Source organism: Schistocerca gregaria, chromosome 2 (assembly GCF_023897955.1).
Source record: "Schistocerca gregaria isolate iqSchGreg1 chromosome 2, iqSchGreg1.2, whole genome shotgun sequence".
Taxonomy (NCBI): Eukaryota; Metazoa; Arthropoda; class Insecta; order Orthoptera; family Acrididae; genus Schistocerca; species Schistocerca gregaria.
The window spans coordinates 623,569,553-623,588,781 of record NC_064921.1 but is presented as its reverse complement, the minus strand read 5'-3'; the positions used below and the strand labels follow the sequence as shown (position 1 = coordinate 623,588,781).

The window sequence follows — 19,229 nt, the reverse complement described above, 5'->3', positions numbered from 1 at the left end:
AATGACCTTGTGTTCACTAATCCCTGTATCCATCATGACGTTCTCTATTAGATCAGGATTATTTGTGGCTAAGAGGTCACGTGTGTTTTCGCAACCATTTACAATTCGTGTGGGCTCATGAACTAACTGTTCAAAATAATTCTCAGAGAAAGCATTTAGTACAATTTCGGAAGATGTTTTCTGTCTACCACCGGCTCTGAACATGTATTTTCGCCAACAAATCGAGGGCAGATTGAAGTCTCCACCAATTATAACTGTGAGTGGGGTATTCATTTGTATTGAGATTAAGTTTTCTTTGAAGCATTCAGCTATTACATCATCTGATCTGGTAGAAGGAGCCAATTATTATTTTGGTACATCTTTGAGTATAACCTCTACCCATAGTAATTCACAGGAACTATCTATTTCAATTTCACTACAAGCTAAACTACTACCAACAGACACAAACACACCACCACTTCAGCTTAACAGAATGAAGTGGTATCGATTGATATGTTTGTGGATTTTCCGTCACCCATATTCTGCATACTGGCATGTCCTTGGAGATGAAAATGGGTTATATCTTTCCTCAGAATAATCCATGGCCATTCATTGTTCACTTCCATGTGAGCAAGAAATTCCAGAGTGAACATCTATATTGTTGCAGGTCAGCAGGAAGCAACTCCTGAACATGGGTGGTTTTGTATGGATAAAAATGTAGAATGTCTCACAGGATTTTATGCACTGTGCTCGCAGGTATGTTCAATGTTCAGGCAATTCCATGTTTGCATCCCATCACTTGACTCCTCCTGCACTGCTGTAGCCACATCTTCGAAAGACACCAGATCAACGGCTTTCCTACCTTTGCCACCTGTCTTTTAAATTTTGTAGTCATTTCTCCATACCCTTGGTAGATATCAGGACAATGCCTTTTTTCATGCTCTTGAGTGTCTAAAACTTCTGCAGTTCTGTTCTTGTAAAAAAGCTTTACTAGCAGCGTGCAATCTTCATGGGGACAGTCATGTTGGGTGTTCCGAATGGAAACTGACAAACGGCTGTGTGTCGTGCATATTCTGATGCTTACTGCAGCATCTACTGGTCAAAATGTTGTTTTTCTCCCCCCCCCCCCCCCCCCCAATTATGTTTCCTCCTCCATTAATACTGTGCTGCTCAAATTTGATGCCATTTTGATCAGTGGTCATCTTTCTACAGTGTTTTGAAACAGGAACTGTAATTATGGTCACCCTGTTTATATTATGAACCTACTGAAACCTGTGTGGGTGAGAGAAAAAAAATTATCAAGGGTCATAAAATTATGAAAAATAATGCTGGAACAGTATGTAGGGCTCTCTGTCAGGAGTAAATAATTTGAGCATGCTAGGTCAGTTCACAACCATCAGACCAGCTCAAAACCTAATCATAATTATGCATCAAATAAATTACATAGAAGTCATAATTTAGTAACAGTAAAGTGACACAAAATTAGGAATTACCAAAAATATGCTAGTGGATAATTAAACCAGAACCTTTCACTTTTTAACATTTCTATTGTATGTCCGAGTATGCTGATGTTAGTCTAACTGCAAGATCACAAAAACAGTTTTAATAGCATATCAAAAATGAAGCTCTTTCCAGTGTTCAGAAGAGAAGTATAACGGCATAATGCTCTGACACCTTCCACAAGGTAGAGCAGATACCTCATCTTGCTGAGACCTGAAGAACACAGAGGTGTGTTCAAGCTGCAGTATAATACAAAGACTGCTAAGCCACATTACCGAGGTTCTCCCAAATTAATCACAGTCAGTGCTGAGAGTGTTTCTCTTGCAGAGAAACAAGAATCCTTTACACCAGAAAAAAATAAATCATGTCTTGCATCAGACAGAATTTAGAACTCTCAAAAGCATAAACTGCAACTTGCAGCCACGAGCAGCTCAGCCTTGGACATACAGCATATAGCACAAATTAGAAACAAATTACTTGTACAGTACTGCAACAAGAAACAACATCTGTTTGTGCATAAATTTAGGTAGGAAAAAAATCTGCCATACATATAGTTAATTTTGTTTTTATTTCAAGATAAATATTTACCACATGAGAATAAACACTATCAAATATAGCCTAAAATAATAACAAATAAAATATAAAGGAAGAAAAACACTGGTTCATAAATCTGATCTAAAAAGACTCATCCAAAACTATTCATGTGCCACAAATAACAACACTCCACACAACTTACATTGTATAAGAATTTGCAGCTTGTTTCTACCAAAGTGAAGCTAAATTTCATGAACCAGCCTCAAAAACACAATTTTTAATGAATAGATAGAAATCAAACTACCTTTTGAGGACCTGTAATGTGCAACAGAAATGTCAAGAAAACAGACTACCTGGAAATGCCTTTCATTATGCATACATAACTTCTGCATTATCAGAACATTGAAAAAACTAAAAAATAAAATAAACGAAGCATATATTCCTGCTTTTCTGGAAAAAGAAATCTACAATAACATGGATTACAGAAATAAGAAATGAACTAGAAAGAAACGTCCTCAAAGGACCAGAAAGAACAAATATTACTGTTTTTCTAGAAAAAGAAATCTATAATTGAGTGGATTACAAAAAATGAAATGAACTATAAAAAATCATCATCAAAGAATCAGAAAGAGAACAAAATAGTAAATTCTGAAGGCTTTCACAAAGTAGAAGAAATAATAAATCAGGAACACTATGGACAGAAGAAAGGAAAAAACAGTGTGACGACAAAAAAAAAGAAAACAACAAAGAAGGAAGAGGAATTGAAGTTGTTGCATGGTCTTAGTTGGTCAAGAGGAAGATAAAACAAAGATAAATCTGACACTTAGTTTTTCAACAGATTTGATGTTGCAAGGTCCATATGTTGTAAACCTGCTGACTGGAAAAATCCACAGAAATATCCTGTCTAAATAACCTACAAACCCTACATAAGACAATACAACATAATGCACACAATTGTAGCAGAACAGATCACAGGTAGTAAACGAGTAAAAGCCTTTAATCTAATAAGATAATTAATTACATAAATGTGACACCTGCTGCCAATGGACGAGCAGAGCTCCAGGTTTTTCTTCAACAGCACAAATTTGGACAGGCCCAAGACGTGACACGCTGCCAACCCTCTCGATAGTATGCATCAAATCAGCTTCAACAGCATGCAGGCAACATTCAAACTGCACACCAGGAACATCTTCCAAGTTTGGGACTGCTGGCAACCTATCACACAATCTGAATGTGTCATCTATAATTTTCGGATGGGTCACATTACAGATAAAGTGTTAGTGATAAAAACAGTGAGACCTAAGCCAACATTAAATGAAAATTAGAATCATGGCATAAATTATAGAACTAGCAAACCTCAATTGGAACATAAGGAAACATAAAACAGTGGTATGAATCATGAGAGTGTTGAACTTCTAAAAGGTCATTATAGGGGGAGCGGTAAATAACCAAGGACTTACAATGTCCAGGCAATGCCTTCCTGTTGTAGTTAATAAAAATACAAAAACTTGTCTGTCATTGCAATTAGGACTTTATTTTTGTGACTATAACTAATTATTAATCTCTCTTCACTTTGTTTTGCAGTTTCCATTTTCTCTTGGTCACACATTCTATCTCTATAGCTTCCTCCACAAACTGAATTTTTATATTTCTGTCTACTAGGCCTTGTTGTTTTACCTATTTGAACCTCAGCTGTCTTCAATAACTTATCTCTCAAAGCTATCCATTTGTCTTCTACTATACTCCTTTCCCGTTTCAGTCAGTTATTGCCTAATGGCCCTTCTGAAACTCTTGACAGCCTCTGGTTCTTTCAATGGTCCCCATCTTCTTAATTTCATACATTTTCACAATTTGTTCACTTTTCATCAACAGTTCCTAACCAATAAATGACGGTCTAAATATATGTATGCTCCTGGAAATGTCTTGCAGTTTAAAATATGGTTCCAAAAACTCTGTCTCACAACTATATAATCAATACAAAACTTTCCAATGTCTCCAGGTCTCTTCCATCTATATAATCTTCTTTCATGATTCTTAAACCAAGTATTAGTGATGATTAAATTGTGCTCTCTGCAAAATTCTACCAGGTGGTTTCCTCTTTCATTCTTTTCCCTAGTCCATACTCTTCTACAATTTTCCTTTCCTTCTTTTTCCTACCATCGAATTCCATAGAAAAATTACAATTAAATTTTACTCTCCCTTCTTTTATCTCACCATACATTCTTGCAATCTAATCATCATCTGCAGAGCTAGTTTGCATATAAACTTTTAGTACTGCAGTGGATGTAGGTTTCATCTCTATCTTTGTTACGATAATTAGTCCAGTCAAATAGTAGATATACCTTGCAAAAGGTGGGGTAGAAGAGTTTATTTTTTCAACTTGTTCATATGGTTGGAAAGATTAGAAAACCGAGTTTTGCCAACAAAATTTCGCTTTGGAAAACTTTCTACAGTCAAAAAACTTCAAAAATTTTGGACTTTTTTCAGTTTTTTTAAAATATCTCGGTTTCATTTGCTCCTATCGCTTTAACGTCTATTTTCATTTTTAAAGAGCACAAAATTCTCTATAAATATGATTCTTGCCATTTTTTTCTACTCCCAATATCTAAGGTGCTACAGCGCCAAAAAAAAAAAAAAACAATTTTTCAAATTTTGAGCATAGTGGCAAGATACCTTATTTTTGAACACTACTTTTTCAGTTTCTGTTTGTGTGGTATAAATACATTATACATCATGTTATAAGTTGGAATTTACCAGCTCACTTTCAGGTATTCAATTTCTCTGCATGCAACATGAAGACTGCTGGGCACCCAACAACTGTGATTCTTACATCACTACCTGAAGTTCACTAGGGGCCACCTCAGCCCTGGTATTTGTAAAACTATAAATATAAAAATACATCATTAAGAGACATAGACACACACACACACACAAAATAAATTGTCTCAGGAAACTGAACTATTATTAGCTGCAATAGGCAACCTAATTAGGTAGTTAATTATTCTGGTGTATAAAAGCCACACAGTTGACATTAAAAATAAGTAGCTTTATTACAATTAAAATGCATTGTCAGTTACTAAAAAATGTTGACAGTTCTGGGTGTGTAATACTTGTAATATTGCACTTAAGCGCACTTGAGACAGATATGAGCATCACTTCCAACATTTTGATGGGCCAGGTTCCTCAGTGTCACCAGAAATACCTCGAGTTACAGATTCAGGGTCTGTCCATAGAGTTGATCCCAGATTGACCTCTTCTTTAAACAACGAGTCAGCCTCAGCAAGTTATTTGGTTTCGTCAGCGGTTTCCTCAACATCCTCCATAACATCTTCTTCACTGTCTTCATATAAAAATTTTGGCTCGTTTTCACAGTTGACCCCAATACATTTCTTGCAAATTGAAGAACATTTCAAACCCACTTTTCTGCAGGAGCACACTCCGCCACAGTCCAGCTTGCGTGAGTGTGAAGCAATGTGAAGAAGTGCTTCAGGTACTGGATCTTGGCTCATTATAATGGTTATTGGACCATGGTCACTCTGATTCCAGCCCCATTTCTCAGGAGGTTCGGAGTTTCCCATCCAACTTTGGACTTGTTGGTAAGTCCGCAACGAATGATGTTGTGCAGCATCTTGTGTAGGTGGCAACCGTGCAAGATTCAGTTTGCTTTTTGTGGCAGACTTGGTGAATAGCTGGTACTGCAAATGGTCTAATGTGTGGGTACTGCTGACCTCCACTATACAATGCGATAGTAACCTGTTCTCCTGCTGTTATTATTTCTTCATGGGTAGCATGTGGTTTATTGAACGTGCAACGCGCTGAGGTTAGGTGTTCATTTTTCGCAATAATATTGCAGCACTTAATTTTTCCTTGACCAAAAAAGCAGATGTTGTATCAAATCCGCTAAAGGAGTGAGTGAACAGAATATATTCACTGTCAAACTTATAAGACGCAGTGGAAAACCACTTGTCTTCTGCATTTCCTCTTCCTGGCTTCAAGAAAAATAAGTTTTCAATGCCTTGCCCCAAACCAGTCATGAGCAGGTCAACATCTTCTCCTACAATGACAACACTTCCAAAACCTGTGGTTCTTGAAATAGCAGATGTTACAATTATAACGTCTGCATCTGCTTGTGCCTGGTGCACTTCAATGCTACACTCCAGAAATTCCATTTTAAGAAGTGTGATCAAACGCATCTTGTTTCGTTCGTTGTACAAGAACTTGTCCTGAGGGACTTTGTTCACCGTCTCTGATTCAACCACAATGTCAACCGAAGAATGTTGTTAGGACCTACGAATCTTCTCAGTACTCTTTGTGCTACATTTGTCTCCCTCACATGGATACCCATCAAATACAATAGCAAATTGAGATCCAAAATGACGATGCAGGTAAGAAACATAGCATTGGACTATTGACTTGAAGCAAACACTTCGAGTCCGAGTCACTTTGTGGATAACGTACCCTCCATCAATGACAAAACATTTACTTAGTCCACCTGACTTCACATCTTCCACTGGAACGATTGCATTGTAGAATGAAGATTTTGTTCCTTTTCGCATGCCTTTTTCTGAGAATAGGGATGTTGGGTAAGGAGCAAGTTCATATTTCAGAAAGGCTTTTAACTCTTCTTCACTTTGTTTCATTAAACAAATCCTTTGGAAAAGAGTTAAAGGATCAACAGGAGTAATTTTAGTGCTCCCAGCTTTTACAGAATTGAACGCAGAAAGCAGAGTCACAACTTTATCTTCTCTACGGAACTTTACATCGTGGAAATTGTCACCAACTATTCTTTGCTCAAAATTCGAAAAATTGGTATTTTTTGACGCACCGTAGTGCCTGAGATACTGGGAGTAGAACAAAATGGTAAGAATAAAATTTGTAGAGAATTTTGTGCTCTTTAAAAAAGAAACTAGGCGTCAAAGCGATAGGAGCAAATGAAACTGAGATATTTTGAAAAAACTGAAAAAAGTCCGAAATTTTCTAAGTTTTTTGACTGCAGAAAGTTTTCCCAAGAGAAATTTTGTTGGCAAAACTCGGTTTTCTAACCTTTCCAAAAATATGAACGAGTTAAAAAAATAAAATCTTCTACTCTACCTTTTGCAAGGTACAGGCTTTTTTTCTGACAGTTTCACTGGACTAAATGCATTCGTAGTAGCTTACTCGGATTCCTACTTTCTTTCTCATTAAACCTATATAATTTTATATTTACAACTGTGTACAGACCTGACCCAAAGTACTGTTCATCCTGACACCAAACTTCACTAATTTGCACTATATTTAACATCAATCTACCCTTTCCTTTTTTAAACTTTCTAACCTACCTATCCAATTAAGGGATATAACAGTCCACATGCCGACCCATAGAATGGTGGTTTTGTTTCTTTCTGATGATGACATTATCCTTAGCAGATCTGGATGGGAGAGTATTTTACTTCCAGAATAATTTGCTCAAGAGGATGCCATCATCATTTAACGATACAGTAGAGATTCAAGACCTCAGGAGAAATAATGACAAAGTTTCATCTCTTTTGGCCATTCATAGTACTAGTATAGCCAGGTCATGTTGTTTGGTTGATTGGGGGATAAGGGACTAAACAGCAAGGTCATTGATCCATTTGTAGTCCCTTCATAATTAGTGACTCTGCATATTCTGATGATGAAAATACATAGGAGCAGTCAGACTGAAGCACTGGAAGCTGACAAAGAACTGCCAGAGAAGTGTGTGGATCAGGCCAGTATGGAGGTAAGAGCAGATGAGGGGTCTCCCAGGGCTCATCCAATGGTGGGAAAAGATCCTCCTCACATCTGATCCTGCCAGCCCAATCAATCACGAAGAAGTTACAGAGCACAGAATGTCTCTGAGTGAACAGATTCAGAACAAGAGAAAGTGAGAAGATTGCATGAGAAAAATGTGGGGAGTACATTCAAGGAGGAGAAGCAAAGATCCTGACCGAGGGCTGCAGTGAAGCGCACTCCAACTGGTAATCTCATCAGAGGGCTGGTATTAAGAGGTCGATGCCTCTCATAAGCAAAAAGAATGTGGTATGTTTGTTGACCAGGGAACTGTCAAATGGCAGTTACATAGGAGACCAAGAGCTGGTACTGTCAGAGATGAAGAGGTAAGATCTCACTTCAGCAAGGTGACTGTCTACAGGACTAGTTCAGAAGACACCAGGGGCCAGACAATCTCCACGATAGACTGAGTCTGACAATTTCAGTGCCAGACAAACTGCTGAGCCTAAAGCTGGCAATCATAGTCCAGCTGGTATGAGACCAAGGCACAGCAAATACGGAGAATAGTAACACAATCTGTACACCCAGAGGTGTGGGCAAGAAAACAGAGTGTGTTAACCAGGACTGTGCTACTAAGCCATAAACCTGGCAACCACAGTCCAGTCAGGACAAGACCAGGAACAGATAAATATGCAGAAGATGTGCAGGCAAGAAAGCAGAGAGCGTGTTAAGCTTCCACATGCAGCTAGTCTTGTTGGAAAATATGGGGCAAACAAATCAGATTTTTATCAGAGAGGAAGCCCAAAATAACTGTTCAATAACTTCAAAGCACTGGGTCAGAATGGACTATGGCATGACGACAGAATGTGTGACTCCTGTTTTTGCACTAGATAATTGGTAACCATGGGAAAGGGCACAAGCAGGCCTGTCGGATGGCAAATTGGAGCTGGCATTTAGCCAAGGCTACTGTGTGGGAGCTGTACCAAATGCAAAAGTTGTCGACATTCAGTGCAGGAGTGACCAGCTGCCCAACAGAGGTCACTAGCTCACAGATGGCAATGAGGAAGTGTGTGACACTCAAGGCAGAGCCCTGTGGAACACCATTCTCTTACTACCATAGAGAGCTGAATGAAGTACCAACAACCTGGTATAACTGGTGGGATGAAAATCATTACGGAGCCTTGAAAGCCACAGTCATGGAGGGTAGGTAAACTGTGATGGCGCCAAGTGATATCATATGCCTTACGTAGGTCATAAAAGACAGCAAGGAGGTGTTGACATTTAGAAAATGCCTGTTAGACTTCTGTTTCCAAACGCACCAAATGGTCGGTTATGGATCATCCTTGTGAAAACCACACTGAAAGGGCAACAAAAGGCCCAGAGATTCAAGTGCCCAGCAAAATCCACGGTCAACAATCCTTTCAGGCAGTTTGCAGAGCACACTGGTGAGTTAATCTGTCAGTAGCTGTCGACAGATGTTGGGTATTTGCAAGGCTGAAGGATTGGCAAAATGGTACTATCTCACAACTGCAGAGTAAAGGGACCTTTGAACCAAACACAGTTAAAGATCCTAAGCAGATGTAGCCTTTGAGCAACATTCAGATGTGGGATCATCTGATTGTGAACTGACTCAGGGCCTGGGGCTCTTATCATGAGACAAAGCAAGAGCCTGAAGCAATTGAAAGGTTCATAATATAATTCAAACTGGCAAGAGGGTGGAACATAAGGGGGTGTCTTCAGTTGTCTCTTCTGCATTAGAAGGATAGCTGAATAAGAAGAAGGTACCAACATTGATGGAAAGTGCATCACAAGGTGTTCAGAAGTACAGACACATTGGTAAAAATACCAACCTGAAGGTCAAAATCAACAGATATTTCAAGGCTCTTAAGACTATGGATCTTGCCCAACACCAAGGATTAAGAGGTATACGTTTCCAGGAAGGAGATGCAGTGCTCTCAGCATTCCTTCTTACTGTTTTTAATTAGATAGCAAACCTGAGCATGAAGTCCCTTAGTAGCCTGAGCATGAAGTCACTTAGTAGTGATACAATTTGTCTGCAAAGAATGTCACTGGAAACACTGCACAATTTTTCAGCAGCCCTGAGCAGCTATTGCAATGTCTTTGTTCCACCATGACAGTGAAGAGGAGCAGTAGATAGGGGAATAGCAATTCTCACGGCATGGGAGATCACGTTGGATACATCATGCACAACCTTGTCGATGCAATCTGACAGAGGGGGCGAAGGTAACGGCAGAGGCATGCAACTGCAAGCTGGCTCTTCGAAGCACCGATTGTGGTAATTGATCCAGCCGGTGATTGCAAGGAAGCAACAGGATAACTGGAAAGTTGTCACAGTCACATAGATCATCATGTAACAAGCAATGCAGTGAAGCCATGAGATTGGGGAGGAGGAGATTAGTGTTTAACATCCTGTCGACAACAAGGTCATTAGAGACGGAGCGTAAGCTTGGGTGAGGGAAGGATGGGGAAGGAAATCGGCCGTGCCCTTTCAGAGGAACCATCCCGACATTTGCCTGGAGCGATTTAGGGAAATCATGGAAAACCTACATCAGGATGGCCGGAGACGGGATTGAACCGTCATCCTCCCGAGAATGCGAGTCCAGTGTGCTAACCACTGCGCCACCTCGCTTGGTGAGATTGGGGGAAGAGATCATTAGATCAAGAGCTGGAAAGGTGCCATGGACAGCACTGAGTGCGTAGGAGTACCACTGTTGACGACACACAGTTCATGGTCAGTAAGAATCTGGTCAAGTTGATGGCCCCAACAAGATAACATAGTACTCCCCCACAGGGGGTGACACGCACTGAAATCTACAAGTAGGAGGAAAAAAGGGGAAAGTTGTTGGATTACGGTGGTCAACTCAAAGTAAGAAATTGGTCTGCCTGGAGGTATGTAAACAATGTAAATGGTGATTTCTGTGGTTGTCAGCACTTGCACTGCTATCACTTCCAACAGTGTATGAAGGGGAACCCACTCACTGATCACATCTTTGTGAACGAATGTGCAGACCTTCCAGATGCCCTCTCAGGACCGGCATGGTTCTGGACAGAATGCATGACAACCATGGAGCATTGGGGAATAGCCACCAGTGAAGTGTGTTTCTTGTAGAGCAATAGGAATTTCTGAGAGGAGGAATTCAGATACTGTAGTTCTGGTTGGTGATGGTAATATTCATACAGTTCCACTGAATGATCACGTTACAGGTGTTCAGGTGATGTGTGAAGGGGCCGTGAGGACTGTTCATGCCACAGTATTACTGCCCGTCAGCGATGGCAATGAAACCACATCAATGCGCACCAGTTTGGAATTTGACAACATGGGGGGATATGACACCTCCAAGCTCACCAGAATAGCCTTGACTTGATTCTTTTTCTTCTTCTTCTCCTTTGCAGCCTTTTGTAGCTGGGATCTTGTGAGGGCCTATCCGCCCTGATGCCACTTATTCTGACCAAGGCCTCAGTTCTCCCCATGGGCACCACCCAGCCACAGCAAAGGCTGTCTGGCACATGGGCCATTGCTGGGATTCCTGATGCCCTAGGAAGACTGGCATCCACTCCTTGGCATGCACAGGGAGCTAGCAGCTAAGGCATCAGCAGTGTGATCCCTGTGTTATCAGGGGGCTCAACTGAAAGGGTACATCACAACCCCCCCATGTTGGACTGGCTACTGTGTTGGCTTTGAAGCTCAAATAGGAGCCTAAACAGGTATTGTGTGCACATCATCTTTAGGTACAATTCAAGGTGTTTTTCCCCAGTCACTCCACATTACAGAAAAATTTGGAAAATGAAGATCAAACCCAGAAGGGGACCACAAATTACTTCAGTCAATAAGATGTGAATGAAGGAATATTACAAAAAAAGGAACACAAAATCTATAGAATAGCCAGGTTGACATCAAAGGCTGCTATCTTCAGAAAGTGAGCAAGATAAGGAAGGATAGTCAAACATGAGAGATTGCAGCACAGGAAACAAAGGAAGTGCTGCAATAAATTGAGCTACCATTCTCGTAATGTAGATATTCCCCCGAGGGGATCAAGGCTGCATTGGCTGGTGTTACAAGGTCACAACAGTCAATCATTTTGACTGTGATGCAAGCAACTACTGAAAAGGCTGCTGCTCCTCTTCAGGTATGACATGCTGTCTGGCTTCTCCACAGTTTCCCCATCACTGTGGTTGCACTTACGGTATGGCTGAGGCAAGCAAGCTGCCCCACCTCAAAGTCTGTTGTTCATAGTGGTAGCAAGTGCTGCTACAAGTAATATATTTTTGCACACAAGTAGAATGATGAGAGAGCTATTTACAGACTGTGAATATGTTTTCATATCCCTTCTATTTTCCAGTTGTTATGCACTTAAAGACTTTCACTTTTCCTTGATCTATCAAATAATCTCTGATGGAAATGTTTCAGTAAGTCAGAATGAAGTCTACTCCAACCTCATACCAGCAATTTTCTTCTAGCATGGAAATCTGAAATTGTAGCTTTGGAAGAAGCAAACATGATGGAAGAGAATATATACGTGATTAACTGCTGAACGCTGTTAATCTGAAATAAAGACATTTATCATAGCTAAAAAAACAGTACACACCTTTGCAGCAATCCATAACCCAAGGTCACAGTACAAATTTCAGAACTAGGAAACTACTGCTAATGCCCAGAAACTTCCTCCGATTCCTTTCAGTTTGTTGGTACTACACAATAATACTACCTTTTTACAAAGACAGTAAGTCTCATAGGTGGTGATAGCCATAAAGAGAGATAACTTTGAACAATAATTACACTGCAGACCACAGAAATATAATTAATCCAGTCTAATGGGCTGCATTCCTACCTCCCGAGAAATGCAGCACCACGCTCTGCAAACGAGTGAGTGTAGTCATCCCAGCTTTCAGTTACTGGAAATTTGTTATTGTCATCCAGAGAATGTCTCCCTTCATTAGCATAGCTGTGAGCCACTTGCATTTGAGTGGTAATCAGATCTCGACATTCAGTTAGAGGTGCCAGTCCTTCACTACACAAACGATCCACTTCTTCAAGAAGAGCACTTCGCCTTTGCTTTAAAGCATTAGTGAATGCTGCTGCTAGTGTGTCCAAAGCAAAATTGACATCATCTCTTGCCTGTTTTGCACTGTTTTTCACCTGTCAACAAAAATTGTATTTGAGTAAACAATTGCTCAGTATCTGCATGCTGGGGTATGTACACAATATTCATTATATCAATTTACTTCCAAAACACAGAATGAAAATTAGTTGCTTTTACTATTTCACATGTCAAGATAGCAAGAGAACTTATACTGGGAAATAAAGGAATAGTATGCAAAATTCTGAGGTAAATTCCAGGCTTACAATACTGGGAAATGAGTTACCATATGTTTAGAGCAACTACTGGGACAAACTACTGCAATCATGTTTTAGAGTTAAATATCCTCCCTTATGGCAGGGAATTCTCCTCCAAAACATTCTTACAGCCCACCACCACCACCACCACCTTAGTCTCGACCTTTGCCTTCCCTTATCCCCACTCAACTCTGGCTCCTTTCCAGCTCACCTGATCTGGCCTACAGTTCACTCCAATTTACTTGCCACTGTTTCAGATTTCTCCCAATCTGTTGCTGAAATGATATACTGAGTTCAATTTTGCACATCTTAACTGAAAACTTGAATAAACCAAATCTGTTAAGCACAGAAACCAAACTAGTTCTTTCACCTGGTGATACAATTATTATTGCTAAACACCAATTCAGGAGATTGGAAACTACATTTTTAAGGCTGTTAACAATTCATTTTGATTGATTCAGATTTATGTTCTTAATAAAACAATAAACACTGGATTAACAAAACAAAATACTTTTTTGTCTTATTCAAAAAACTTTTGTTCTAACAGTGTGGAGTTCTATACTGATATAACTTTCACTTCATACGAAGAAACTGTATGCGTGACTTTCAAGAAAGCCAAGAACAACTGGCAAATCAGTGTATAAAAAGAAGTTCAACTCATTTGCAAGTGTTCTATGGTATAACACTTATGCAGCTACAATGAGGAAAAAATTATTCATTCTTATTTATTCAATTTCTTGCTTAATCCCTAATAAAGGAGAGGTCAGTGTAGGAATGAAGATTCACTTTGCACGCAAACTGTCACCAATGAGGATCAGTATGAGGGGACTGGGCTCAGATTTCCACATGCACACCACACAAAGGTAAATTAGACATATACTTTGCAATTCATACCTAGTATCTATGAAATTGAAATTCACCCAAAGAGGTAATGAGCACACATTCTTTATGCAAGCCAAACAGATACTGCCTTATACATTGATTATGTTAAGTGGTGCACAATGAAATGAAATGCATTCACCACTGGTTACAGTTAATCTACAGTTTTTCTCCTTGAAGTCTGTTGCATAACATTTCTTGGTGAACTTGTTGAATCAAACTGGGTTAAAACTTTAAACTTTTAACAATATTGTCATGAGATGTGCTGCAGGAACGTAGAGTACTTATTAGTGTCAGTGGCTGCTATGTGCGAGTTGCCAGTTCATATCCAGTTACCAGCAAATATATGTTACTTTGTATTGATTATTTCTAGAAGGTTCTAATGTTAGTCATGTTTTCATATTCTGGAATACTCATTATTTATATACACATAGTAGCACTCTATGTTGGTGCCCATGATAAACATGCTTTTAGGGCTAAGTCTTGTACTTCACTGATGAGTATGCTTTCAGATTTGGACTTAATTGGGGGTATGATATGACAATAAAAGAAAGGTGGTTGAAACACGAAACTGATAGCAGCGAAATTTCTGAAGAAAATTTAATTGTATATAGAAGGGACAGGCTAATGGGAAATGGAGGTAGTGTATTTGTTGCAACAGATAATGAACTCAAATCTACAAGATAGAAATTGAAGCTGCACGTGAAAGTGGGAAAGATTCAATATCAGTTGTGGGCATAAAATGGTAACTGGATCCTTCCCTTGCCCACCAGACTCATCTCCTTACGTAACTGAAAACTTTAGGGAAAATGTCAGTTTACTTGTATGTAAGTTCCCCAACCATACTGTAATTGTTGGTGGAGACTTCAATAATCCAACAATCAATGAAGAAATTTGGAGTTGTGTTAGTGGTGGGCATGATAAGGCATCCTGTGAAATGTTACTAAATGCCTTCTCTGAAAAATATGTACAGCAAATTCTCAGAACCCCACTCATGATGGAAACATATTGAATCTGATGGCAACCAGTAGATCTGATCTCTTAGAGGATGTCCACATTGAAACTGATATCAGTGACAATGATGCAGTTGCAGCAACAATGATTACCAAAGTACAAAGGACAACTACAACAAGCAGAAAGATATATATGTTCAGTAAACTAGATAAAAAATCAGTAGTGTCATATCTCAACGAAGAACTTAAACTTTCAGCTCAGGGCAGTAGCATGTAGAGGAACTATGGCTCATGTTAAAAAGTTGAACATGCGCTGGATAGATATGTCCCCAAGAGAACAGTTCATACTGGGAGGGGCCCTCCATGTATACTGTCACTGTAAAGAAACTTCTAAGAAAACAGAGACTACTGCATAATAGGTGTAAAACAAAGTGTAAGACTATAGATAGAGAGGGGCTGAATGAAATATGTTTGGCTGTCAAGAGAGCAATGCTTGAAGCTTACAGTGACAACCATTGCAGAATATTGTAAAATTATATTTCACAAAACTCAAAGAAATTCTGGTTGTATGTAAAGGCTGTTAGTGGCACCAAAGCTAGTGTGCAGTCCCTAGTGTATGAGACAGGAACTGAAATTAAAGGTAGCAAAGCAAAAGCTGAAATGATTTACTCTGTCTTCAAATGTTCCTTTACAAAGAAAACCCCAGGAGAACTGCCTCAATTTAATCCTTGTACCACTGAAAAGAAGAGCAAAATCAGTATTAGTGTCAGTGGGATTGAGAAACACCTGAAACAGTTAAAATTGGATGAAGCCTCAGGACCTGAAGGAATCCCTATCAGATTCTATACTGTATTTGCAGCTTAATTAGCCCCTCTTCTGAATATATAATCAATTGTAGATTGCTTGAACAAAAAATTGTGTCCAGTAGTTCAGAGAAAGCACAGGTCACACTTCTCTACAGAAAGGGTAGTGCAAGTGATGCACAAAACTACCATCCAGTATTCTTGACATCAATTTGTTGTAGAATCTTAGAACATATTCTTAGTTCAAACATAATGAAGTATCTTGAACAGAATGACCTCCTCCATACCAACCAACACTGATCCCAAAAACACTGATCATGTGAAACCCTGATTCAAGGCAGTCAGGTTGATACCTTCATTTTGACCCAGTACCACATCTATGCATACTGTCAAAAGCTTGATCATATGATGTATCATGTGAAATTCATGACTGGGTTGAGGACACTTTGGTAGGAAGAATGCAGCATTTACCTAGGATGGAGAGTCATCACCCAGATGTAGAAGTAACTTCGGTTGTGATCCAAGGAAGTGTTTTGGGCCCCTTGCTGTTCCTGTTGTATATTAATGACCTCGCAGACAGCATTAAAAGTAACCTCTGACTTTTTTCAGATGATGCAGTTATCTATAATGAAGTACTGTCTGAAAGAAGCTGCATGAATATTCAGTCAGATAAGGATAATATTTCAACGTGGTGCAAAGTTTAGCAACTTGTTTTAAATGGTCAGAAATGTACAAATGTGCACATCAAAAAAGAAAAAAAAATAGTATCCTATGACTATAATATCAATGAGTCACTGTTGGAATCTATCAACTCATACAAATACCTGGATGTAAAACTTTTCAGAGATATGAAATGGAATTATGACACAGGCTCCCTCACGGGTAAAAGCAGGTGGCAGACTTCGATTTATTGGCAGACTACTGGGATAGTGCAATCAGTTTGCAAAGGAGATTGCTTACAAATCACTTGTGTGACCCATTCTAGAATATTGCTCAGTGTGTGGGACCAGTACCAAATAGGACCAGCAGGGGACATTCAATGTATACACAGAAGGGCAGCATGAATGGTCATAGACTTGTCTGACCCCCCCCCCCCCCCCCCCCCCGACCAAGTTCCAAGAACCTGGTTTAAATGACAACTCTAGAAATATACTACAGCCCCCTACGTATCAATCACACTGGGATCATGAGGACAGGATTATAATAATGTACAGCACACACAGAGGAATTCAAACAATTATTCTTCCTGTGCTCCAGACGTGAATGGAACGGGAAGATACCCTAATAACTGGCACAATGGGATGTGCTCTCTGCCATGCACTACACAGAGGTTCGTGAAGCATAGTTGTAGATGTAGATGTTTGGTGGAAATGACAGGTACTTAGAAACCTCTTTATCAACATGTGTCCTTAGGCAGTGTAAAAGCCATTGACTACTTGGACAAGAAATAGAATACAAGCACTGCATATTTAGGAGATCAATGGATGCCGAAACAGCAGTAAGTCAACTGCACATCAGGCACCCAGCAGTGTTTTTCCAGAGACGCATTTCAGTACCCAATGAAACAAGTGAAAGCTTTCAACAGAGTCGTCAAATACAACATACGGAATGATCTGATGTGTTTTGCAAATTTGTATTTGGACAGCACAGCTCAGCAGCGATTTGAGAATAGCAAAGAGAAGCTCAATAGCTGGGATAACTTCCGGGCCGTTCTGAAGAAAACAATTGGTGACAATTGACAGCAAATCTGCTTAGCAAAAGAACAACGGAAGAACAGGGCTCAATTGTGCGGGGAAACAATACAACCATAGATACAGAATTCTTTGTGCAATGCCAAGTCATTATTCTGAATATGACAGGAGCTAATAAGAACACACACTCAATGAAAGGAGTCATACAAGAAATGCACCCAACTCTTCTGGTAAAAAATGTCACAACAGCTGAAGAATTCACTAAGCACTTTGAGGAAATGCAACAGAAAAAGAACTGGATGAAGGAGGCGTATCTGACTCCTGAATGTGATCCCTATGGCAGCTGTGAAAGCCTACTATGACCTCAAGTCTCTCATACACCAGACAGTAGTGCAACAGATGTGGCACTTTGTGGCAGCACGAAATATTGGACCAAATACACACGAGACAGCAGTCACGAATGTCGATCCAATGTATCAGGAAGAAAGAGAATGCTGAAGAGAGGTATTAATCTTTAGTATCAATTTCTGCCACCAGTCGATCACACCAGGAAGAATGGACGCAGCCAACTCGGACTTATGCTGCAGCCATCAAATGACAAAGATGCATCTGAAAAACACAGGTACTTCTCTGACAACTATAGCCACCACAGAGGAACAGACAGTAAGAGAGCAGAGAACAATATGCCAGTAAGTTGTCACTGTGGATGCACTGGACATGTTATACACTACTGCAGAAAAAAAAGGAGTTTTAGACAACCACTACGCCATTAGCCATCACCCATCACAACAGTTCTATTCACACTGGTCAACTGCAGATGGTTACAGTCAAGCAGTGGAAAAAGCCCTTAGCTGTACCCTTGACAAGGCCACTCCCCAATATGCTACAGGCATTCCACGGTGTCGTACAGGGGTACTAGCCACTCCCTTAGCACCAAATTTAGAAAACTAAGTGAGGTGACCATCTAAGGAGGTAAGCCTGCCACAGATGAAAATCCTCCATGGAAGACAGTCACCTAGATAACTGGAAATCTCACTGACATTGTCATCAATGGCCAACCTGTCTGGACACTAGTTATCACAGAGGCTTCTTATCCTATAATGCTGAATGCTTATCACTGTCACATAAAAAACCCTACGTTCTCTGACATGAAAGCGATTGCATCCCGGGTGAAAAATATGTATAGCTCACAGGAAAATGTTTTGCAAGAATAATTATAAATGACAGAACACTGCCCTTTGAATTTGCTGAATAGGTAAATAGCATATGTGCCAAGGCAACTCAAAAGGCAGAAAAAAAAAATTATTCAGCTATGAGAAACAAGATGCTGGCACTTCATAACAAATTATTTCTGCTGTTATTTATAAAGACAATGCTTTAAAGTAATATCTGACCATGCAGTATTTAAGTGGTTAATGGGACTCAAAGACTGCCCAAGTCATTTAACCAGGTGAGCATTATGATTAAGAGAATTTGATTTTGAAGTGGTACACTGACCAGATAAATAACATCTGAATGTGGATGGACATAGTTGGAGAATACGCATCATGTAATGTGGTGATGTACATTCAGAACAATAGAGGAAGCATAAGCTGTTGACCCAAATTGTCAGCACCTTGCAAGGCAATCACAATTCAGCGAAACAGACAGTATGCTACACAGAAAAATGATATGCAGTTTGCACCTAGTGATGGCAGCAAAATTACAAAACAAGGTGTTGAGACAGGTACATGATTCAATTTTAGCCAGACACGTTGGTTGTACAGCCACTGAACACCAAATCGCACAAAACTACTTGTGGAAG

The 19,229-nt window shown here is 39.7% G+C and overlaps 1 protein-coding gene across 2 annotated transcripts in view; it reads right to left on the bottom strand.

Annotated features, from left to right (window-relative positions):
- Positions 1–19,229, bottom strand: part of LOC126334622 (cytokine receptor-like factor 3) — a 107,777-nt gene that overhangs the window by 67,966 nt on the left and 20,582 nt on the right. For both annotated transcript variants that reach the window (XM_049997050.1, XM_049997051.1), the window contains exons 2-3: positions 12,594–12,901; positions 3,048–3,228 (exon numbers count right to left, since the gene is read on the bottom strand). In XM_049997050.1, the coding sequence (XP_049853007.1) occupies positions 3,048–3,228; positions 12,594–12,901 (489 nt within the window). The remainder of the gene's footprint in view (positions 1–3,047; positions 3,229–12,593; positions 12,902–19,229) is intronic.